This window comes from Schistocerca serialis, chromosome 2, assembly GCF_023864345.2.
Source record: "Schistocerca serialis cubense isolate TAMUIC-IGC-003099 chromosome 2, iqSchSeri2.2, whole genome shotgun sequence".
NCBI classification, from domain to species: Eukaryota; Metazoa; Arthropoda; class Insecta; order Orthoptera; family Acrididae; genus Schistocerca; species Schistocerca serialis.
Window position 1 is genome coordinate 716233983 of NC_064639.1, and position 23080 is coordinate 716257062.

Genomic DNA, 23080 nt, shown 5'->3' on the forward strand with positions numbered 1-23080 from the left:
ATAACTTGACCTTGAAGGCGATACGTGGCAGTGTTGCTAAAAGTTACTTCCATTGATCTATGAACGCTGGTCTAGTTGCGAATCCAGTGAAAGATGACTAACATGACTAATAGAATGTGATACTATCTTGAAACACAGTGTTGATACTATCGAACGAACTGACGGATGGAGCAGGGAGTCTGTTTATATCCGCGTTTGGAGTATGGCTGCCCACAGGACCTATTTGGGTGATGTAAGGCGCAAGCATAGCACAGTTCGTGTTGTGTGCTCCCTCTGTGGCGTCTGACGGCAACTACGTGTAGAGGTTGTCCTTGCCGTGTGGCATCCCCAGTGTGCAATCTATGATGGTGTCCAGTCTTCTGGAGGACACAACTATAGGGGATCCAATATTACAGTCAGAGTAGGGCAGAAGGCATAGTTAATATTCCTTCTATATTTCTAATAACACTGGGAGAAGTGGCAACCAAACGACTGTTGAAGCTGGTCTGTAGACATACCACCGAAAAAAATCATCCATATCATCGCGAAGATAGCAGAGGCAGATATGTGCAGGAATTATAGCATAATCTTAACAGCTTATGCATCCGAGTTGCTGAAAAGAGTGATTGCCAAAAGAATGGAAAAATTGTGGATTTGATAGATGACCATCAGTCAGCCTTTCGGAAAGAAAAGGTACCAGAGAGACAGTTCTGACGTTACGTTTGATGATGGAACTAAGAAGCAAGAAAAATCAAGAGACGCTTATAAAACTGGTCGACCTAGAAAAATCGTTCGACAATATGAAATGGTACAATATTTTGGTAATTCTCAGTAAAAGTAGGGTAAAATACAGTGAAAGGCGTGTAATATACGAAATGTTTGAGAACCAAGAATGAACAATAAGTGTGCAAGACCAAAAACGACGTGCTTGCATTAAAATTGATGTAAGCGATGGAGTCTTTCCCTCCTGCTCTCGAATCTCTACGCTGAGGAAGCAATGACGGAAATAAAAGAAAGGTTCAAGAGTACGATTAAAATTCAGGGCGAGAGGATATTAATGATAAGATTCACTGATGACGCTGCTATCCTGAGTAAAAATGAGGAAGAATTACAACACATACTGAATATAATTAACAATCTACTGAGCGCAGTATACGGACTGAGAGTAAACCAAAGAAAGGTGAAAGTCGTGATGAGTAGCAGAAACTTATAAGAGAACTGTGGAAGGAATTATGATACCCTGGAAGCAAAATAACATATGACGGACAAAGAAACGAAGGCATAAAAAGGACACTAGCAAAGGCAAATAAGTAATTCCTGGTCAAATGAAATCTGCTAGTGTCAAACATCGTAGTTCAGCTGAGGAAGAAATCTATGAGGGTGCATGGGATGTGGGAAAACCAGAAAAGAGAATCGAAACGTCCGAGGTGTGATGGTACATAAGGATCTTGAAAATTAGGTGGACTAATAATGTAATGAATGAGGAGGTTATCTGCAGACTCGGCGAGGAGGGAAATGTGCGAAAAGCCTCGAAAAGAAGAAGGGACAGGTTGATAGCGCATTTGTTAAAACATCATGGTTTAACTTCCATGGTACTAGAGGGAACCGTGAAAGGAAAGAAACTGGAGGAGAAGACAGAGATTTGAGTATATAAAATAAATAAGTTTGGAATTTTGGTGCTGGGACTATTCTGAGAAGAAGAGGTTGGCAGAGAACAGGCATTGGTGGCGTGCACCATTTAACCAGCCAGAAGACAGGGGACAGGAAAAAAACTCATTAATTAGGAAGAAATCATGAAAACTAAGTATGAGCCCCTTTATTTCCATAGGTTTTTTCCTATTTCCACTGATGATATACCATGTCTTAATTTTTACAGCTGTTTTGAACATTCAAATTAATTATATGTAACACTTAAAATCTAATTAATTCTAGGACATATATATTACACAGTTTTTTATCTATACTGAGTTTTTAATATTACTATTGTTTACGGTATTCTGTAATTTCTCATTATGATTTGTTCTTAATTTACTCTAAAATCGGAGACTTAACTACAATTGCAATTATATCATGTAAATGCTTCAATTTTTTGTTGATAAAATTTTTTATATATCATTCGCTGCCATGTAAAGTGTGTTATCGAATGACATATTGATTGCAGTTGTAATATTCTATGTGTGAAGGGTACGAATTTCGAAAGTAAAAGTCAGCATGCACTCCTTTCTTTTGTCATGACTGGGTCTTTATTATCCAATGGCAAGCACTCCTGTTGTAAACAAGTTGTATATTTTTTCTGAGCCGAAAAGTGTTTTCACCTATCAAATACTACCTGCAGTTGTGAAGGTATGATGCATTTATACTGACAGGATAATGAAATGGTGATGTTCTCTGACAGCAACCAGCGGTAGCCGTCAGGTAGTCTTGGGCGCAGTGGCCGGCGCACGCATTCTGAGCCGGCTTGCACGCTCGAGGTTCCTGGCTGGTGACATTGATGCTTGCTGTCACCTCGCTTTGCTATTCAACCACGCCCTCTCCCGCTCAGGTTCAACTATCGATAATTTGGGACGCGCAACATTACATTAAGTTTACATATGAAGAAGGCTTCCTCTTATTACAATCTGAAGCAACACCCGTACATTTGCTTTAGAAGTTACATCGAGCCACACTGTCTATACTACTCACAACAACAACCTGTTGCCCTGTTGAACGTTGAGTGGGGAATAGGGACGGGGAGTGCTGCCAAAAAGTTCCACTTATAATTTGTTTTGAGAGGTTCATCGCATAGATAAAAAGACACTGATACTTCGTTACATCAACTGTCAAACTAAAGAAATCCCAGGTGTAACGAATTAACGACACATTGGTTCAACAGTTATGCCACGAGAAGAACAATATCTACTGTGTAGTGAAAGGGGCACCAAATTTCCGTGCAAGGCATAGTTGATTTTTGGTTTTGGAATAGCAGATTAGAGGTATATCGATTAAAATACGTGGCATTGCGACGCACCTACCATCTGTTTGGTGTGACTGCACAGTGTACGCAATAATACAGCAGTCACGAGCTATGTATGGTTTGTACAAAAACACGGTAGGCCTACATCACTAAGCCTAATACGCTGCAGGAAGCCTATTGTCATTCGAAATATCTTCCAGTCGCCTCTGTACTGTTTTCAAGGGACTCTTATACCATTATTCCTGCAAAACAGCGATAATTTCAGGTGACGATGATGAAGATGGACAGCGGTCACGCGTCCTTCTCTCCAAAGTAGACCACAAAGGCTCAACATTGAGATCTGGTGACCGTAGTGGTCAGGGGACACACTGCAATTCATCCTCGTACTCAGAAAACCAGTCCTAGATTATTAAACCTCGGAATTAATGGGATGTTGCGGGTTAAACATGGGGCCCATGGAATACGACGACATGGCTGCGCAAACGACCTCCGAACACCTGCCATGTTTCACTCTTAGGTTGTAAAATCTGCCAGAACTGGGAAACAGTTGGAAACACGACTCGTCCAAGTAAATAACATTCTTCCACTGGTCTATAGTCCATGTAATAAGGCTTCGAAACTACACTTTCCTGTTACGGACATTTGCATCACTGATGTGTGGTTTTGGACTTTCAGCTCGACCTGCAGTTCCCTGCTTTTGGAGCTCCCATCGTCTTGTGTTGGTGCTGACAGGCTTCGCGAACACGACTTTCAGTTCTGCAGTGACTTTTGCAGCTGTCGTCTTCTTATTTTTCGTCACAATCCTCTTCAACGGCCATCTGTCACGACCACTCGATACACATTTTCATCCGCGTTATGACTTAGCGATGCTGATTTTCCGCTTTCTGTACGAGTACCAACAATTTGCCCACGTTCGAATTCACACAGAGCCAACATCGTGCACTCACATCTGCACGGAACACTGTTCTGACCATGACTGACACTAGCAACGCACTGAGGACACCGCACAGGTGCCGTTCGTCGTCAAATGCAGCAGCGCAACCAGCTGGCTTGGGTAACATTTGTATACATGCCCAAGCATGCATTTCTCGTGGAGTATCCATATATTTGCCCGACCCTTTTACGTAGTCATTGCAGCAACCAAAAATAGGTAAATCGTAAGGAAAGTAGCTAGTATCTGATAAGGAGGTAATTTATCAATACTCTATACAGCTGCTGTCTCTAAAGTGCATTAAACTGCTGAATATTGTGTCCCAGTCAGCAAAGCAACTGTCACACTAAATATCTTAACGTCCCCCTTCATGAACGGCTGAGAATTAATACAAAATATTCCTCCATATAACCACTGATACAGCTTTGAAAGCAGTATCCAGACAATCATTCTGCTTATATTCTCCGATCGAGGACTGAATCGTGAATCATTCTTTTAGCCTACTTTGCATCGTTGGAAAACTAAAACGACTATGGGTAGTCGTGAAAACTGGATGTTTTATGTACACTGTGCACAACTCAAACTAGACCACTAGCAGCTACAGTACTGTACAGGTCATGCGAAAGAAAAGTTTTCCGTTCCAGACTGTTGAAGCCTACTGTATTCTCGACTTGTGAAGATTACAGCACTTAGAATACTGGGGGCGGTCAAATTTGTTTTCCCGTTAACAGCCATCTCTGAGTTACTAAGTACGGCTTTCTCCTGGTGTCGAGACCTTTTTTTGTGATTAACTGTACCTGTACATGCATGACAAAATTGATACGTCCTTTTTTGTATTAAGGTGACGAACTAAGACCTGAACCGAGTATCGTTAGTAATCTTTGAATTTCTGCGTGAGTCTGATTGATGCTAATCACCAGCTGTGTGGGATGCCATTATACTTTCACATCAGTTGGTCGGAATATTTGAAACAATTACTGTTCAAGGAGCTAGGAGATTATCTTCATAAAGATAAAAGCTTGTAGCTGCATTTGAATAAAACATACAATTAATGGATTAGGCTAGTAGTTAACCTGCTCCTCCTGTATTTTCCATACAAAGAACAGCATATAATTTGAGTTTCATAAGGCACTTGACAATGGTAACTAAATGGTACTCTTACTACTAACATTTTTCAGAGAAGTGTAACGTAAATAGTAAATTAAGGTTAACACATGTAAGAATGAAACAGTATCTTGTCAAAAGGAAGTCTTTGAAACTTTTTCACATATTCTGATCATTAATACCCTGTCCTTGGACATAAGTACGATTATCCAATGAATGTAAACAACTAAATGTTATACGACACTGTACTGCCGTTAGTATCTTAGCAGTTGTTCGTCCTGGAATGAATATTGATCGCCAAATCTTGGTTCCTGAAATTGTTTATCCATTTCAACTAAAATATTTACGTCCGGTCCCATTGTTCGTATATACGAAGAATTATGAAAAAAAAATAGGTGCCTATGTTCCTTTTAAATTACTTTCCTGACTCTGATTTAATATCTCTTGACACACTCTGTAATTTTTCTACTCAGGCCTTTCCTAAGCTTGCGTTTCGTCAATAAATGCACTTTTCTTATTATCAAGGGACCAAAAGTGTTTTTTTTTCTGTGTTTGTGCTACTAAATATTTGGTCACAATGTTACAAGTTCGGTTTATGGCACTCTGAAACCGAATACAATGATGAATGATTAAGAAATTCAGCTCTCCTTTAGGGGTAGAAAACTGCATACTGATTTATTTAAGTTTTCCTGAGTTGCCTTAACTAACTGCAGGCGTATATAGGGACCGCCATTATAACGGTCTACAGCCGCCCTCTTGCTCCATATTTCTGCAGCTGAGCTGTGTGTCTATGCTCAGGGACCTCAGCGTTGAAGGGACTCTACCCTTCCTGCACTTTTCTGCTTTTAGCCTTTACTGCCTTTATTACTTTTAAAAGCGTTGCGAGTGGTGTTCGCTTTATTCAGTCAACATACACAGCTGGTCATTAAAATTGTTACTACATGAAGGTAGCATGAAACAAGCGTGAATTAGGAATGGCACTCTCGTATAGCAAATGACTGGGACTACAGTCAAACGCAAACGTAACCAGGCGCACTACCATTTACATTCTATGTGTAAGGAGAAAGTATACAGGTGGATTCTCATTAAAATGTCGCATTTAACTGTTATTTGATTGTGAGAAGATCGTGTTATGCGTTATGTAAGGAAAACGTATACCAGCACGTGTCGGAAGTCAAAAGCAGCAGGATTGTGGAGACTGCAGTTTGTAGTTCCGCGATATTGCTGCTCGTGTTAGTCGGCATCACACGGCTGTCACGGGAATGTGAAGTCGATTGGTTCAGGAGGAGCATACTCAACGCTATGCACGATCTCAGAGGTTCCACGCAACAAGCACCGGGGAAGACAGTCAGATGACATCGTTCGGCCAGGCTCATACAATGCGTCAGAAACCTGGAACGTTTGCAGCAAGACAAGTACCTACGACGACGTCTGCAGCACTGCTTACTGTCAGCATGGCGATTATCGTTGTCGCTTCCCTTGATGCAGCAGCAGAGGATAGCATGCTGGCAGGGTTGCGCCGAGAGACGACGTTATGCACAGAAATGTTTCATATCGTCTTTTCAGAGCACCAAAATAGACGTGTATGTGTGAAAAACCTCTGAGGAGAATCATCATTACCAGACTGCATTCATCATCGTCACATGGATCCGGTAACTGGCCGATGGTATGTGCTATGTCCGCCGACAGCAGCAAAAAAAATATTCAGGTGGCAATGTTTGTACAGGTTTATTTATCAAAGATTAATAGCACGCCTATTCTGACGTGAGATGACACAAAACATAAAATAAGTCACTTCTTGAAACAGAACAAAATACTTCTAGTGGGTAGAGGCCTGCCCGCATCTCGTGGTCGTGCGGTAGCGTTCTCGCTTCTCACGCCCGGGTTCCCGGGTTCGATTCCCGGCGGGGTCAGGGATTTTCTCTGCCTCGTGATGGCTGGGTGTTGTGTGCTGTCCTTAGGTTAGTTAGGTTTAAGTAGTTCTAAGTTCTAGGGGACTGATGACCATAGATGTTAAGTCCCATAGTTCTCAGAGCCATTTGAACCATTTGGTAGAGGCCTGTTAGATGGTCACTGAGTATAAGTTCATTAAACATAAACTTTCTCCCCCAGTCGGAGGTTCGAGTCCTCCCTTCAGCATGAGTGTGTGTTTTGTCGTTAGCGTAAGTTAGTTTAAGTTAGATTAAGTAGTGTGTAAGCCTAGGGACCGATAACCTTAGCAGTTTGGTCCCATAGAACTTACCACAAATTTTTTTCAAACATAAAATTAATCAAAGTCGAAGCCCTGTAGAGTTCAAAATTGTCTAAATCCGTTTAAAAGTTAAATAGGAGTAAATTAGCAAATCAACAAGTCAAAAATGGTTCAGATGGCTCTGAGCACTATGGGACTTAACTGCTGAGGTCATCAGTCCCCTAGAACTTAGAACTACTTAAACCTAACTAACCTAAGGACATCACAAACATCCATGCCCGAGGCAGGATTCAAACCTGCGACCGTAGCGGTCGCGCGGTTCCAGACTGTAGCGCCTAGAACCGCTCGGCCACTCCGGGCGGCTCCACAAGTCTACCATGATGGCAGAGACCCCATATTTTTCAGCTAGGAGGCTACAAACGCTCTTAGTCTACAGCTGGCAGCTCCTGGAGTCGAAAAGTTAGATGTGAATGGCAACGACGTAGAGGCGGCTCTCGAGCGAGAATCCTGACTGATGGAATCCTTGAAGAAGCGGTGCCTGGCCTGACAAAATTCACTCTGCACGAACTAGGCTAACCTGGCCCAAGCATTGCCTTAAACACCTCTCAGCATTAGGACACAAAAGGGCCTAATTTCGATCTTGTTTTTATGGAAGGGAATAGGTTCATATGGCCCACGGTCTCTAGTGGCGCTTGGGTCGCCTCCTGGTCGACAGTTGGAACAACGCCGTCTCTTCCAGAAAACTGTTTCCTGTGTGTTAAGCATCTTCGAAACACTCATACGATGTAGATTTCTGATACCATAGGCGTTAAGTCTTGGTACAGCATATCTACCCTCCGGCCCTCGGCCCCAAAGCTCATCTCAACATCCCTGGAGTAGGCAGGTTCCGTAATGCAGCCTTGGAGGTTGGGAGCATGATGTCCACATCAATCGGTGTAAGTCCTGACATTGTGAGTGGAGACGTCAAAGGCTCCTCCAGTGAGCTGGCTTCAGCAATGGTTGAGATGAGCCACTGATGTCTAGGGTGGATTTGGTGGGTGTGGCGGGTGTCTGTGTCTCTGTAACAAAAGAAAGTGGTAGTTTCTCGGCATCAGTAGAAGGACCACAGCGAGATCTTGATTCGTTGACATATTTGTGGCACAGTGTGCTGTCCTGTAGTGCCACCTCAGCCATGGCTCTGCCTAGAATTTTGGACATTACTGTTGACGACAGGGATACACTGGGAATTTTCGCCTCATGTCAGTTGGAGGTAGGCATGCCTCAGGTCAATTTTTTCCACCCTCTAGATGAATCGTGATGTCGTTTATCTTAGATGTTGAGTACGCATCAGTGACTGATTGGGAATTGATGGTCGTCTTGAAGTCTCCACAAATGCGTAGGGCACCATTTGTTTTTTAACAGTGACAATGGGAGTGGCCTCTTGATTGAGGGAGATTGGATTGAGGATGACCTCACCTTGCAGGCGCTGTAATTCCCCTTGAAGCTTATCCATAAGCGCAAAAGGAACACTTCTAGCCTTAAAAAACTTGGACGTTGCTGATGGGAGGAGGGCTACATGATCTCCAACGTCTGTAACGCCCTAAGAAGGTTGTGAAGATATGGATCTGAATTTTGTAAGAAAAAAATATTTAAGATATAAGTCTATACCCAGGAAGCTGACTGAAGGGTGGAGTCGTGAATTTCTAACCCGAGTGCATTAAAAAGATCCATACTTAAGTTAGTGACAGTTCTCAGGCTATCAAAGTCCTTGCCATGATGTTGTGCAACCAATACTGTATTTGGTCGTGAATTGCACAATAATTTTTATAAGGACATTGTTATAAGTTCGCATTAGGGTATCAAATGGTCAGGAGATAGAAGACACGGGCGATAGTATGATTCCCAATCGATAATGGTGGTGGCAGACACCCCATCTCTCTGCAAGGAGATGCGTTCATTATTGATTGTGACACTTAATGAGAGACTTTATGTAGAATGTGGTAACACTGATTGAATATGTGATAAGTCTGGGTACACTTCATCAACGTTGTCTGCCCCCATGTCTGAAGGATTCATGCAGGTGCAGTCCACTGCTAACCTCAACGCTGAATAACGCACTTCGACCCTATGTCTGGTTTTCTCACAAGAGATGGACTTTGCTCGCCAATAACGGCATTGGTGTCGCTGACAATTTATAAAACTCTGACTCCAGGAAGGAAGTCGTTGGATAGGGTGCTGGGGTGCTGTATCTTTGCCTGAACTTGTAAATCTGACTGGGCAGGTGACCCTAATTGGACTTGAGAGCGACACGTTTTCTGAGTTGCAAACAACTGTGAGGGGTCCTGTAGGGTAACCGAGGACCAAAGATATTGTTGAAATTCCTGATGGTGAGAAGTCAAGCTTCTGTAGATGGGTCTTTGAATTTCAAGAGATCAGTGCTAAGACAATCATCAGGGGCATGCACGAAATCATATCTCTAACCAAGGAAAAAGCATATGATTGCCTGCACTCGGCGTTAGAGCACTGACAACAGCAGTTGCGAGATAAACCCTGTAGTGGGCAATCTAATTTCTGCATGACTGTAATTGGTGTTTATGACAACTAAAAAACTTATGGCGGCCTGCAGCCATGTCCACTTGAGATTCAAATTACTCAAGTAAACTGACCTTCAATTTGTCATGTCGAAGAACACTGGGATCCACTTCTGTCGAATGCTGGGGTAACTGACTGGAAAACCTTGAATGTCTAACCGATCTCAGAGAAACGAGAGGAGATTTTTGGAGGCAACTTGAAAGTGGCCGCCAGGTGCTCGATCAGGATTTTGTGGGTGCATTGCATCTGCTGGAGCAGTTATCACGAAACAGAGAGTGTTCGACGATGGCCCTCTCCAGTACTTGCTCTAGATACTTCACTGAAAACGTGCAGAGGTTTCGCGATGTCGTAAGCAACGTTATAATGAGCGTACCGTCCAATGGAAAACACACGCAAGCCCTGGCTATCTAGATAACAGCACTTGCTTGAGACTGATCTGAACACACAAACTCATTGCCATATCATATTTCCGTAGATGGAGGTAAAAAAGGAGAGAGAGTGAGAGGAAAAGAGTGAGTGAGTGAGAGAGAGAGAGAGAGAGAGAGAGAGGGGTTCAAAATGGCTCTGAGCACTATGGGACTTATCATCTGAGGTCATCAGTCCCATAGAACTTAGAACTAATTAAACCTAACTAACCTAAGGACACCACACACATCCATGCCCGAGGCAGGATTCGAACCTGCGACCATAGCAGTAGCGCGGTTCCGAACTGAAGCGCCTAGAACCGCTCGGCCACTCCGGCTGGCAGAGAGAGAGAGGGAGACGAGAGAAATCCAGGTACCAATGGTTGAACAAGCTTATTTATCAAAGGTTAATATCATGTCTACTCTAACATGGGTTGAAACAAAACATAAAACAAGTCACTTCTTGAAACGGAGCAGTAATATTTCTGGTATTTAGACGCCAGTTCGTTAGTTATTGACTCTAAGTTCATTTAACAAACATTTTATAAACTATCTTAGTACCACATGCAGCTGTTTGAAAATTAAACAGAAAAAAGTTAACGACTCCACAAGTCTGCCACGATTACCGAGTCCCCATCTTCTTTGGTGAGGAGGCCAGGAACTCCCTAAGTCCACAACTGAGCTCCCGGGATCGCTAAATTAGACGTGAACGTCAGAGATGTCGTGGAGGCGACTCTCGAGTAAGAATCCTGGCTGATCGAACCCTTGCGAAATCGCCGCCTGGCCCAGGGAAACTCACTCGGCGAGAGTTAGTCTGGCGTGGCCCGTGCACTGACCTAAATGGCACTTGGCACTAGGAGGCAGCCGGGCGTACTTCTGATTACACTGGGCAACAAAAAAAGATTTTTTAAAAAAGTCTAGGGTTTTCCAGCTGAATTAGACTAATTTTGATGCCCTGAGTCCGAAAATGACCTTGGTTTTGTTCTATCAGGTCAGGATTTTTTGCTACAGAAATTTTAAAAAATCGATTTTTCGTAAAAAAACAAATTTCTTTGTATCATCTGCTGAGAAACCCCGGAAGATTTTTTCCGTTTTCCTCAAGAAATAAAAGTCAACGTATGCAAATTCATTAAGTTTTTATTTACTCCATCAAATTAAATAAGCATATTTATCATAATATTAGTATAACAACGAGCGTTACGTGACACAAAAGTTCAGAGTTCACGGCATGAATCGGCGTTTCTTCGATTCCCGTTTGTGAGCAGCTGCTGGGTTGTCTCTCTTCAGCATCCAGCAGTAGTCCGCCATCATGACTGCGTCCCACCTCCCCTGGTACCTATCCTCCATTTGGCGCATGTCCTGATGGAACCTTTCTCCCTGCTCGTCGCTCATCGCCCCAAGGTTTTCAGGAAACTTCTCCATGTGTGAGTACAGGAAGTGCATCTTTATACTCATCAAACAGCCGAGCTTTTGAAAGGCCTCTATCACGCTGCTGATGAGTCTGGCGTGGTTTGCTGCCTTCGTGTTCCCCAGGAAGTTGTTCACCACCTGCACAAACGATTTCCACGCGGCGCACTCTAACGTATTCATGGAGTTTTCGAACTCTGTGTCCTTTATGAGCTGCCGTATCTGTGGCCCATCGAAAATGGCGGCCTTCAGCTTATCAATGGTCAGTCGCGGAAAGGCTCGGCACAGGTAGTGGAAGCACCTCCCATCCTTGTCCAGAGCACGCGTGAACTGTTTCATTAACCCAAGCTTCATGTGTAGCGGTGGGATCAATATCTTCTCCCGGTCAACAAAAGGTTCGTTTATGATGTTTCTCGCACCAGGTACTAACTGCTCTCGTGGCGGCCACACTTTCTTTACATAGTGCTGGGCTCTGTCTCGACTGTCCCACATACATATAAAGCATGGGTATTTCGTGAACCCGAACTGCTGACCAAGTAGAAAGTTCACCATCTTGAAGTCGACGCAGATGATACATTGGTGCTGCTCATATTGGATTTTGTCGAGCACGTACTTCACTGCTTCATATTTCTCTACGAGAGTTGTGGAGTGAGCAAGAGGGCTTGAGACGAACTCGTTCCCGTTGTGGAGGAGCACACACTTCAAAGAGCGCTTGCAGCTGTCAATAAAGAGTCGCCAATCGTATGTAGGAGCCCCGAGTTTAACAAGAAGACCGGCGACATCTCGGCAGTACACTAGGTCTTCCTCCTGGCAGAAGTAGCCCATGTAGTCCTCATGCCTTCTACGAAAGAAAGTGATACGCGCGTCCTCGCCAAGTAGATTTTTCTCTTTGAGTCTGGAGGCCAACAGCTCGGATGAAGTCTTCGACAAGCTGAGATCCCGAACAAGATCATTAAGCTCACATTGTGAAAAGAGCTGCCGACCATCTTGTGCTTCATACTCCTCGTCTGCTATATATCCTCCCTCGTCTGCAGTGGTGGCCTCGTCGTCGATGTTAGGAAGCTCTGTGAGCGCTGGTACAGGAATTTCTTCGCAGTGAGCAACTGGACGGCGGGCAGATGGAAGGTCGGGGTACTGGAGGCTGTGCCGATTCTTCCGGTTGATGCCAGTAGTATTGATGGCGCAGAAGTAACAATCCGATGCATGGTCAAAGGGCTCCCTCCAAACCATCGGAATCCCAAACTTCAGTGAAGTTTTCGTGCCCTTCGTCCACCGCCGGAGGTATTCCACGCACTTCTTGCAGACCGTGTGCGGTGCCCAGGGCTTATCTTGGTCACCCAGCTTGACATGAAAGTAAGCCTGGTAGGCGTTCTTCACAAATCCCGTGATGTTCTTCCTGTCCACTGAAAGCGTGTATTCTCCGCAGATGTAGCAGAAAACGTCTGGATTATTCATGCATGAACGTCGCGCAGAAGCCATATCAATCTGAAATAGTAATAGAAATATGCAGTTGACTGTCAGACAGTAAAAATTAGAATAAATTTTATACTATAGTAAGAAAAAAAGGCATCTATTGGAATGATTACCTGTTACAATCTGAAAGGCTTCTTTTGTTTTCATATGTCCTGAATAATCCCCTTAAAACCCCTAATATTAGCATATTGAAGCCTATAATAAGGCTTACATTTCAGGGGAAAATGGTCATGTAGGCCTATGGCTGTATCTCAAAAAGTTGACCTGATAGAGCAAAATCAATGTGATATTCGGACTCAGAACACCAAAATTAGTCTAAATCAGCTGAGAAACCCATGACGTTTTTTTGGTTGTTGCCCAGTGTTATGTGTCTTGTGGAAGAGAATAGGTGCGAAGATTGGGTTGGGTTGTTTGGGGGGAAGAGACCAAACTGCGAGGTCATCGGTCTCATCGGACTAGGGAAGGACGGGGAAGGAAGTCGGCCGTGTCCTTTCAAAGGAACCATCCCGGCATTTGCCCGAAGCGATTTAGGGAAATCGCGGGAAACCTAAATCAGGATGGCCAGACGCGGGAGGTGCGAAGGGCCTGCGACTCTTAGCGGCGCTTGTGTCGCCTCCTGATAGACGGTCGGAGCATGGCTGTCTGTCTTGTGGAAAACTTTCCCTTGTGTATTAAGCATATTCGAAGCACTGATGTTGGCTGCTGACACACAGGTATTTAGCCATGGAAAAACAATGTGAAGTGCCATTAAATACACAACACGATCAATTCTGGGCCACAAAGCTGGAAATTTGAAAAATAGCCCTTACGTTTCAAATTTGTTAAGACTGGTGGCTGCAAGCTGTCGTGAGGTGCCCGAGACGATATTTTTGGATAAGGCAACGTATGACCGCATGTTAACCTTTATTGTCTTGAGTTATCACGAAACAGAGGGTGTTCGACGGTGGCCCTCTCCACGACTTGCTCTAGATCTTTCACTGAAAACGTCTGGTCATGGCTTGCCGAGAGACTTGCACGTTACCATTCGTCAGGCATTACGACTGACGCACTCTGCCACAGTACGAAATTGCATACTTCTATCTGTCATCCAAGTTCATTTCGTCTCGATGCCCACATTTAGCCACTGTTGATGCCAGATGTGGCAGTCGTGTGTATTAAATTTTGCACAGTGAGTACAATCAAAATCAGCTCCAAATTTAATCGTTTATTCATCCTACTAAACTGTATGTGCACAGTAGGTAATACTTCATTATTTGATACCTTTATTGATGATGCAATTTTAATGGCCAGTTAGTTACTTCAAGCCACTAATACCATAGCCTCATGCAATCATATTCCAAGTTAATTCTTGTCCAGTGCCCATTTGTGAATGTTTCCTTTAAATAGACTGAAGATAGGCTGCCCGACATAGGTTGAATTTCCTAACGCTTTTATATCTCTACTGTATTGCTTCTTACCTCTCATACCTTGAGCGAATAGAGGCTCTAAGTTTCGGTAAAACGTTTTATTTTTCAAAGGAGCGAAGCTCAGATCTCTCTTGTGCCACCCCGCTAAAATTTTTCTGGGCGCCCGGAAAAATCACCTATGGGAAATAACGGAGGGAGTCCTTCACGAACAGTGAGTTAGGTTGGTGCCTCAAACTCATTCTTCATTTCAGATGACATGTACAGTGACTGGACGCTAAAATTCTTATTCTACTTCTTATAAGCTCTACCAGGGAATTTTATCCACTGTCTGCCAATTTGTAATTCTTCCATGAATAACTTCAGAAGAAATAAAATCCGATGCTTTCATGCAATTTATTAAAAATAATTTTAAATTGTTGGTCAGTATTTATGGCTGTCACCACAGCCATTCTCAAGGTTCTTGTCTTGTCCATTGCATCTTCTGCATGCCTAAAGTCAGCCGGTTATTGCGCAGTTACTTATCGGTGTAAAGTGTACGTATACCTTCGTAAAATATTTGCCTGACATCAGATTATAATGTTAACTGGTTAATAGTACTGTTATGAACAGTTAACGGAAGAATCTGCTATGCTGTCTCTGCTCGACGTGTTTTTCCATTTCAGATTGGCGCAGCCAGTGCTGTTGGGTCTGGTCATTCACCATTTTTCCCCCAACAGCGACGTCACCCAGCAGCAGGCTTACTTGTACGCCAGCGGCCTGGTGCTCATCAACTTCGTCAAAGCGTTCTGCATTCACCAATACAACTTGAAAGTTTCCTTGGTCGGCATGAGGATCAGGGTTGCCTGCTGTTCCCTTCTCTACAGGAAGGTAAGCACAATGTCGGAAACTAAGACTATTACACAGAACAACCAGTGTCTGTGCAATGGATAACAGTTTTTCTGTCTGAATCGTTTTCTTATTACAAATTGACGACACAATGCTGTTCATAAGAAACACAATCACAGTTCCTTAAGGCACTAAACGGGAAACTAACTATATTATACTACCTGAACTACACAGCTGGACATTAATTTAATTTGTCCTATCAGTGGATGTTACACTATGAATACGCAATGTGATGTTCGTACTTAGTGCCGCAGTTAGTATATAATGGTACACTGAAACAGTGTATTTTAGATGACAAGCTAATACTGTCACATGAAGGACATTGCAGATGTGTAGGTGAAATATGAATTTTCGTTGTCTGTGATGTGGATGACAGATATGACCATTCTGACATTAATTTTCTTTCTTATTTGAAGCAGGTTGCACACTTTACTCGTATTCTCACAAATTGTGCATCTGAAATAGATGTTTACTATTTTCTTAATGACACAATCAAAGTCCCCTTTCCATAATACATCACAACTTCTTTATCTGAATAATGACAGCAATTTTCAGGTTTTCGTTGCCTTTATGAAATATTAGAAAGTGATACGACTGGCGGTCAGATCATATGCTCCAGTTAGTGTAAATTTAATACATCTTAATGAAAACTGTTTCATTGTAATTTCAGCACTGAAGCCAGCTACTGAAGAAGATCATCAGAGTACAAATTAGTATCAACTTTCTACTTTTTACAAAATTGCCATAGTGATGACTACTCAGCCTTTGAGGTACAATAAGCCCTTAACATCAGTTAATAAAGGAAACTGTCTCCATCATACTAAATTTAGGGTGCAAAGCAAACAACCATTTTCAATTTTTCTCCAAGAAAGCTAAAGCTGATCTGTTTTGAAGTTAAATGTAACTACAGAAATTATCCCAAAATCAGTCATACCTTTTTTATTTTTGTGTTATTTACCTCTCTTCATATATGTAAAAAGTATATACACTACAGAAATTTATGTTAATAATTATTTTTAAATTCTTATAGAACATTGCTGTGTTTCCTTATTTTTACATTAAACTAATCTCTCTTACATTACACAAAAATTATACACTCACCTGTTACATAAAATTTTAAATTCAGCCAAAATTAACATTCGAAATATGTTTGCATTGTTCAAAGATTTACCTCATGAGAGAAAATGAGAGAAAGAAATAACAAAATTCGAGTTGATATCACTATAAAATTATTTTGACAGTAGTTATTAAAAGTATTATTTCAACAATTTGAGTAATTCTTTTAAGATCATAGCTAGGACTTCCCTCATACGTGTTATCCATTGAGCCACCGATGGAAATAAAATTTGATTTATGCTTGATTCCTTCTGTAATCACACATGTTTGTACGGCTAATAACAATTAATAGTTGAGACTGCGACTTACCAATGTGAGGAAAAATGGAAGTACGCAGCCGGCTTCGTATAAGGACGGTGAACTAAGTGGACTCTCCTGTCGGATTTTCTCAGATCAAAAGTATGTTGTCATTGTTAAAATCTATTTGTGCGGTTTCGTTTTGATGCTAACCCTGCAAAATGAAACATTGTTCTTGATTCTAGGATGAAGACATACTGTGTAGAACATCAGATTTGATTTATTATACCACTAACAGGCTTGCACAGCCAACTTTGACTCCAAACTGTTAGTGTCAGGTGTTCAAAATGAGCGACGTTAGTTGTGGGGCTGTGACAGTTTCAGCACAAAGTGCCCGTTATTCTCCTTATGTAAGGAAACTGGCCGCTAGGTCTAACGCCCTTATGTAAAAAAAAAAGTAATTTGTGTTCTTAAAGCAAAAAAATTGCTCACTTGTGCTCTTGGTTACTTTCATATAAATCTAATTTATGATAAGATGCTTTTAACGTAATACTAATGACCATAATTTATGACCCACTATAATAAAATGGCTGTCAGGTAATTTTAGTATTATCTTAATTACCATAATTATGACTAAAATGGCCGCCTCCATTTCCCCTCTTCTCCGGTCCAGGAGCATAATCCAGTTGGCATGAGTTCGCACCCAACAATCTTTGTGGTGTGGTAGTCACCATTATCAGATGTCATTTACGCTATGTTTTTCAGTCGATCACCATGAAGCATCATCGGGAGTCAGCCACTGCCCCCAGGCAACAAATGTGTGAAATTTAGGTGACATTCGCAATTTGCTTCAGGGTGTTCTCGCCAAAGGAATTTTCTCCAAGCACTACAAACATATGACCACGTAAATTGCTATTTACAGTTTTTTCGGGCATTTGTTACAGATTTACTTGATTTCCCCCCAGCATTCCAAATGCACACTTTTCAAAACTGTCATCCAAAGACACATGTATTCTAACATTCTGCGTGGTGTCTGTTGTTCTATATCGTGTCTCCCTACCACTTTCGCACAGATGAGACTTCTGCAGTTCTGAGTGAAGCTATATGTGCTGTTATGCGGCATCACGTGCGTTCATTACCTTGTCGGTGTTCGTCAGGGGGCAGCGGGCAGCACAGCTCGCCGTCTCGGAAGCAACTCTTTTCTAACTTCTCCTTACTACAATTTACCGAAGTTGGTTTAAAAAAACTATCTGGCTGTGTTTTCATCTGACCAATCAGGGTCTCAATGTTAACCTTAAGCTCCGCCTACAAAAATTCTGTCTATCCAATGAGAAACGTTATACTTTTCGTGGTGGTGCAATGTTTTTAAAGTTTGCAACGTAACAGAGACACGAAAAAGTCTCATGCTGAAACTTGCAGCTGGTGTGGTCCTTTTAGTGTTATCGTAAGATCTATACTGTTCTTCTGGTAGGCTCTATCTTTTAACATGGGCTGGGGGGTGGTCCTGACGTAACAGAGACGCGAAAAAGTCTCACAGTAAAACTTGCGGCTGGGGTGGCCCTTTTTGCGTTATCGTAAGATCTATACTGTTCTTCTGGAAGGCTCTAGCTTTTAACATGTGCTGAGGGTGGTCCTAGCGGTTAGCTGGCGACGTGGATGTCCGTCCCTTATCGTAGGGCCTTCTAGCTTAACACGGTTCTGCTCTCAGCTTCTGTTCTCGTTTCGCCCCTCGGAACTGTGTCTGTGTCATGGTGGGAAGGTATGACATGCATTTAGGCATTCTTGTGTTGGTCTGTGGTATTCCATTTGCTCACTCGTTACTCGTATTATTTTGGTTAATTTAATGTCAGGATTTATTCGGAGCTATGTGACATACTACTGGATTTGCTTATCATGTCAGGGTTTTCATGGAAGGTGTTGGATTTGCCTGACACCTTACATATCACCACCCTTCGAACTTTATTTTTGCACTGAAGTTAGGCAATGATTGAATCGTTGTCTAAGTCAGTCAAAAATTATTCTGTTATCTAAATTTTGCTGCCTACTGTTCAGCCACGTTATTCTGTTCTATGCTAGTTTGTATTACTAATTTATATTTTTATATTCTTCCACATTATTATCAAAAATATGTTTATATTGACAAGGGAAGAATATTTTTATTTTATTATAATTATTATTTTTTAATTATTTTCTTTCTTTATTTAATTGTGAAGTTTGTTTTTTTAAGAAGTTTGTTATCGAAAGTGAGGAGTCTTTCACATCGATTTTCTTAGAAATGTTGTTTTTATAAATGTAGTAATTAAGTAAAATCTATTCCCAACACATTTTCTAAATATCATGTACAAGTAAAATGTTTTTGTTTCTAGACACTCATTTCAACATTGTTACAGTAACAAGGAAGAATTATTTCCAAGAATTGCTTTGACAAAGAAATATACATACACAAGAATTGAGATATTACCTAACAAATGGTACAAATGTTTAAAAAAGGGAAAACATCCAACAAGATAATTTTTTATTCTTTGTTTTTATAAGGACAAAATAAGTAAAATATAGTTATTCTTTTATTTTTATGAGGAGAAAATAAGTGGCATACAGTTTTAGTGTTTATTGTGCCTTACTTTTGTTCTTTATACACTGTCCATTTCAGAACTAACGACTTATTTTTATCGATGGTCTATTTTTTACTTAAGTCCATTGTCAATGACTATTATTTTGTAGTTTATTAGCTGTCTGGTGTGCTTAACTTATTTAGTTTTTCACATGTTTCTCTTGCACAATTCCTACATCACATAATTTGATTTCACACATTCACACAATCCTATGAATGTTTAAGCATGAGGTTGGCGAATGTTTTTTGTACGAAGGTGATGGACTTGAGCAAGAAGGATGTGGGCAAGTATTTGATGTACAGCTTCGTTCGTCGTTCCTTGTTGGCTTTGAAAGTGTGTGTTGCTGTTGTGGAGGTCCCATAATGGAATAGAGCTGTGAGTGCAGAATCTCGTGGTTTACTGGCTTTGTATGCGTGAAGGTCATCGTTATGTGTCGCTGAAAGCGGTAATTTTTCGTTGTAATACTTTGCAGATGACTAGTTTACAATAGGATAGGGATTTGGGAAGGTATTTCGTCTATTCTTCACCCATTTTCTTTCTTGGTCTCAATCTTGCGAATCTTCAACTTCTGTTCTTCCTGCTTTTTCTCTGCTTCTTACTTGCTTCTTGGTTCTTCTCTGGGCAGGATATGGAAATATTTATTGATAACTAGTCGCTTTGAAGTTCTCCTCTTAGTAACAGTTTGATAAATTGTTTGGGCATGTCATTTTTACTTTGTGGAAGTTTTCTTCAGTTTCGTGCATCAACGTGCTGTTTAATAGCAGTAGTGTGACTTACACATATTTTTTTGCCAGTGGTGGCTTGCCCAAGCGGTCTTCTCGTCAGGCCATTTTTTGCTCACTCCGCTGAGTCGGGGCGTTCAGAGACCCTTCTGGCAGTCTGTGTCCTATCATGTCTCTGCAGGGTTCCGCCACTGTGTGGTTCCGTGTTCTGTCCCAGCAGGGTTTTGCCACCCTGTGGTTCAGCTTGGCAGCAGATTTATTTACTGCTCACTTCGGCTACAAGGGCCTTCTGTTGGTCTCGCTGTCCTTTCCCTTCTCTCGACGCTTCTGCCTTGTAGGAATCGTGTCTTGCTAATTACGTCCTTTTCTTTCTTGATACTTCTCGTGTTGCAACTTGTGGGTCATTGCATCTCGTCCTTGCTGGAGTTTTTACAATGGTTCTTACAAAAAGTTTTACTTATAATCATCTAACATATGTCTAGTACCTACATTGTTTTACGCCTTCTTAAAAGCTTTACAAATTTCGGCGCCCTTTCCGTGTTACAATTCTAAGATATTTTGAGTCTTAACGTCTACAAGAATCCTCAAATTCGTTTTTTATTTTTGTGTAGTGTATAGCATTTTAGTATTTCATGCTGTTAGACTATCTATGCTTTATCCCTTCACCTTAATCTATAGTACTACTGGTGTTATTTTTGTTTTTATTGAAACTACTTTCTTTTTCCCACCTTCCTCTCTCTTCATTCTTCTTTCTCCTGACGATCTTATCTGCAACATAATCTTGAAATATTTTGCTAATTATTTACCAGTAATAAAATTAACCTTCAAACTTTTTGATATGGTTCACATGGTGAAGTCCTAAGGTTTTGCCTGTTTTTGGGTTCATTAGTTTCACAGCATTATCATGAGCAATTCGGCTAATTATGACAGGTCCTTTGTATGCAGCGTAAAACTTATGTATTTTGTGTTTCTGTTTGCTGGAGAGATGGTGTGTTTTTACAAATACTTTCTGGCCTACTGAGAATGTGCTTTTAATTGCTGTTCTATCTCCTCTTTCTTTTCTTTTAATGGCTGCCTTTCTGATGTTGGAGAGTGCTGTTGCTATGACTTGTTTGCACTGTCTACGTGGTACAATAGGAAATCAAACATTTTTTCTGGTTATGTTTGGGGGTTCAATATTTTTAAGTACAGTAAGTGGAGGTAGTACTGTAGTGCTATGTGGCGTTTCATTTATTTCTTCTTGAAAATCTTTAAGGTATATATCCCAAGTGTCGTGTCTTTTGCCTGCATATAATCGGCATAAAGTGCCTATGTGCTTCATAGATCGTCTGCTGGATTTACGCTAGGTTTGTACTTAGATATGAAGATGGGTTTTATTTTGTGTTGTTTTAACGTGTTCTGCCATTGCACTGATTTGTATTGTGGGCCATTATCCGAAATTATTCGTTCCACTCGACCTGCTTGTCTGAGAAAATCTTGTCTAAATGCTTTACTTACAGTAAGACCTGTTGCCTGTTTTAATGGTGTCAAGCTAACATATTTAGAAGTAAGTTCCAAAACGACAAATTCGAAGATATATCCATTTTTTGTGCGTGGGAGGGGCCCCATCAAATCTGTTGCAGCTATTTGTTTTAATCTTTTAGGGATTATTGGAAACATAGGTGGTTTGGTTTGGAAAGTGACGTGTTTAGCCCTCATATATTTTTTGCATTTGACTAATACTGTTCTAATTCGTCTTTCCATATTAGGAAAATGGCTTTTTTGTTTTATTTTTAAAAAGCATTTCTTTGGTCCAAAGTGGCCATTACTTAAATGTGTATACCATAGGTACTTATTAATTAGTTCATCTGGGACATAAATTAACCATTCATTCGTTGTAGAATTTCGTCTAAAAAATAAAACGTTGTTTTTTACGAGATAGTGCTGTCGAATGTCTGGAAAATCCTTATTTCTCCACTTGTGTTTGATTCCTAGTATTTCGGGATCCTTGTCCTGTTCTTTGCCTATGTTTTTCAATGCTGTCGTAATGTGGTTTTCGAAAGGTACTTGTTTCATATAGTACATTGTAAACTGGTCTTCTGCTGCTTCCAAACCTATGTTATTGGATGCACCCTGTGGACATCGTGATAAAGCATCTGCTAATACATTCGCTGGTCCTGGTATGTGTGTAATAGTGAAGTCAAATTCTTGTAGTATTAACATTCATCTGGATAACCTCCCATGAGTTAGTTTGGCGGATAACAGAAATTCTAATGCTTTGTGGTCAGTGTATACTTTTGTTTTTCTTCCGAATAGGAAGTATCGAAAACCTTGGAAGCCCTATAAAATGGTCAATGCTTCCAGCTCCGTAACTGAATAGTTTTTCTCGCTTTTTGTGAGTACCTGACTGGCAAATGCAATTGTTCTGTATGATCTTAGCCCTCCCTGTTCGTATTCTTGGAATAAAACAACTCCTAAACCTGTTTTCGCGCTATCAGTGGCCATACAAAAATTTTGTGTTAGATCAGGATGTGCTAAAATCGGTGCTGTTGTTAGTACGTTTTTCACTTTTAAAAATTCTTCATTGGCTTGTTGATCCCATACCCATGGCGTGTTTTTTTCCAGTCAATGCACATAGGCGTGGTGTTGCGAGAGAGTCGATCCACATAAATTTTTTATAGAATCCGATGAGACCTAGAAATCCTCCGAGAGTTTTCTTATTATATGCGTTACAGAATTCTTTGATTGCCGTTAGTTTTTCTGGGTCGGGCATTCCCCCTTTCTCTGAAATTATGTGTCCTAGAAATTTGACCTCTCGACTTCCAAATTTGGATTTTGTTGTATTTACTGTGACTCCATGCTCTTTCATGATCTGTAAAACTGATTTAATGTGTTGTTGTGATGTTCCCAAGAGGGTTCTGCAATAATCACATCATCAATATAACAAGTAATTTTTTGTAAAATTTCAGGACTGAGTATAGTATTAAATCCCCTAATAAAAGCTGCTGATGATATGTTTAAACCAAATGGCAATTGTTTAAACTGGTAACATCTACCGAATACGATAAATGCTGTAAATTTTCTACATTCTGGGGCCAATTCTATTTGCC

At 41.2% G+C, this 23080-nt stretch overlaps 1 protein-coding gene across 1 annotated transcript in view; it reads left to right on the forward strand.

The window, feature by feature from the left end:
* Positions 1-23080, forward strand: part of LOC126457902 (ATP-binding cassette sub-family C member 4-like) — a 274881-nt gene that overhangs the window by 95370 nt on the left and 156431 nt on the right. Inside the window, exon 5 of the mRNA XM_050094578.1 lies at positions 15082-15286. Within this exon, the coding sequence (XP_049950535.1) occupies positions 15082-15286 (205 nt within the window). The remainder of the gene's footprint in view (positions 1-15081; positions 15287-23080) is intronic.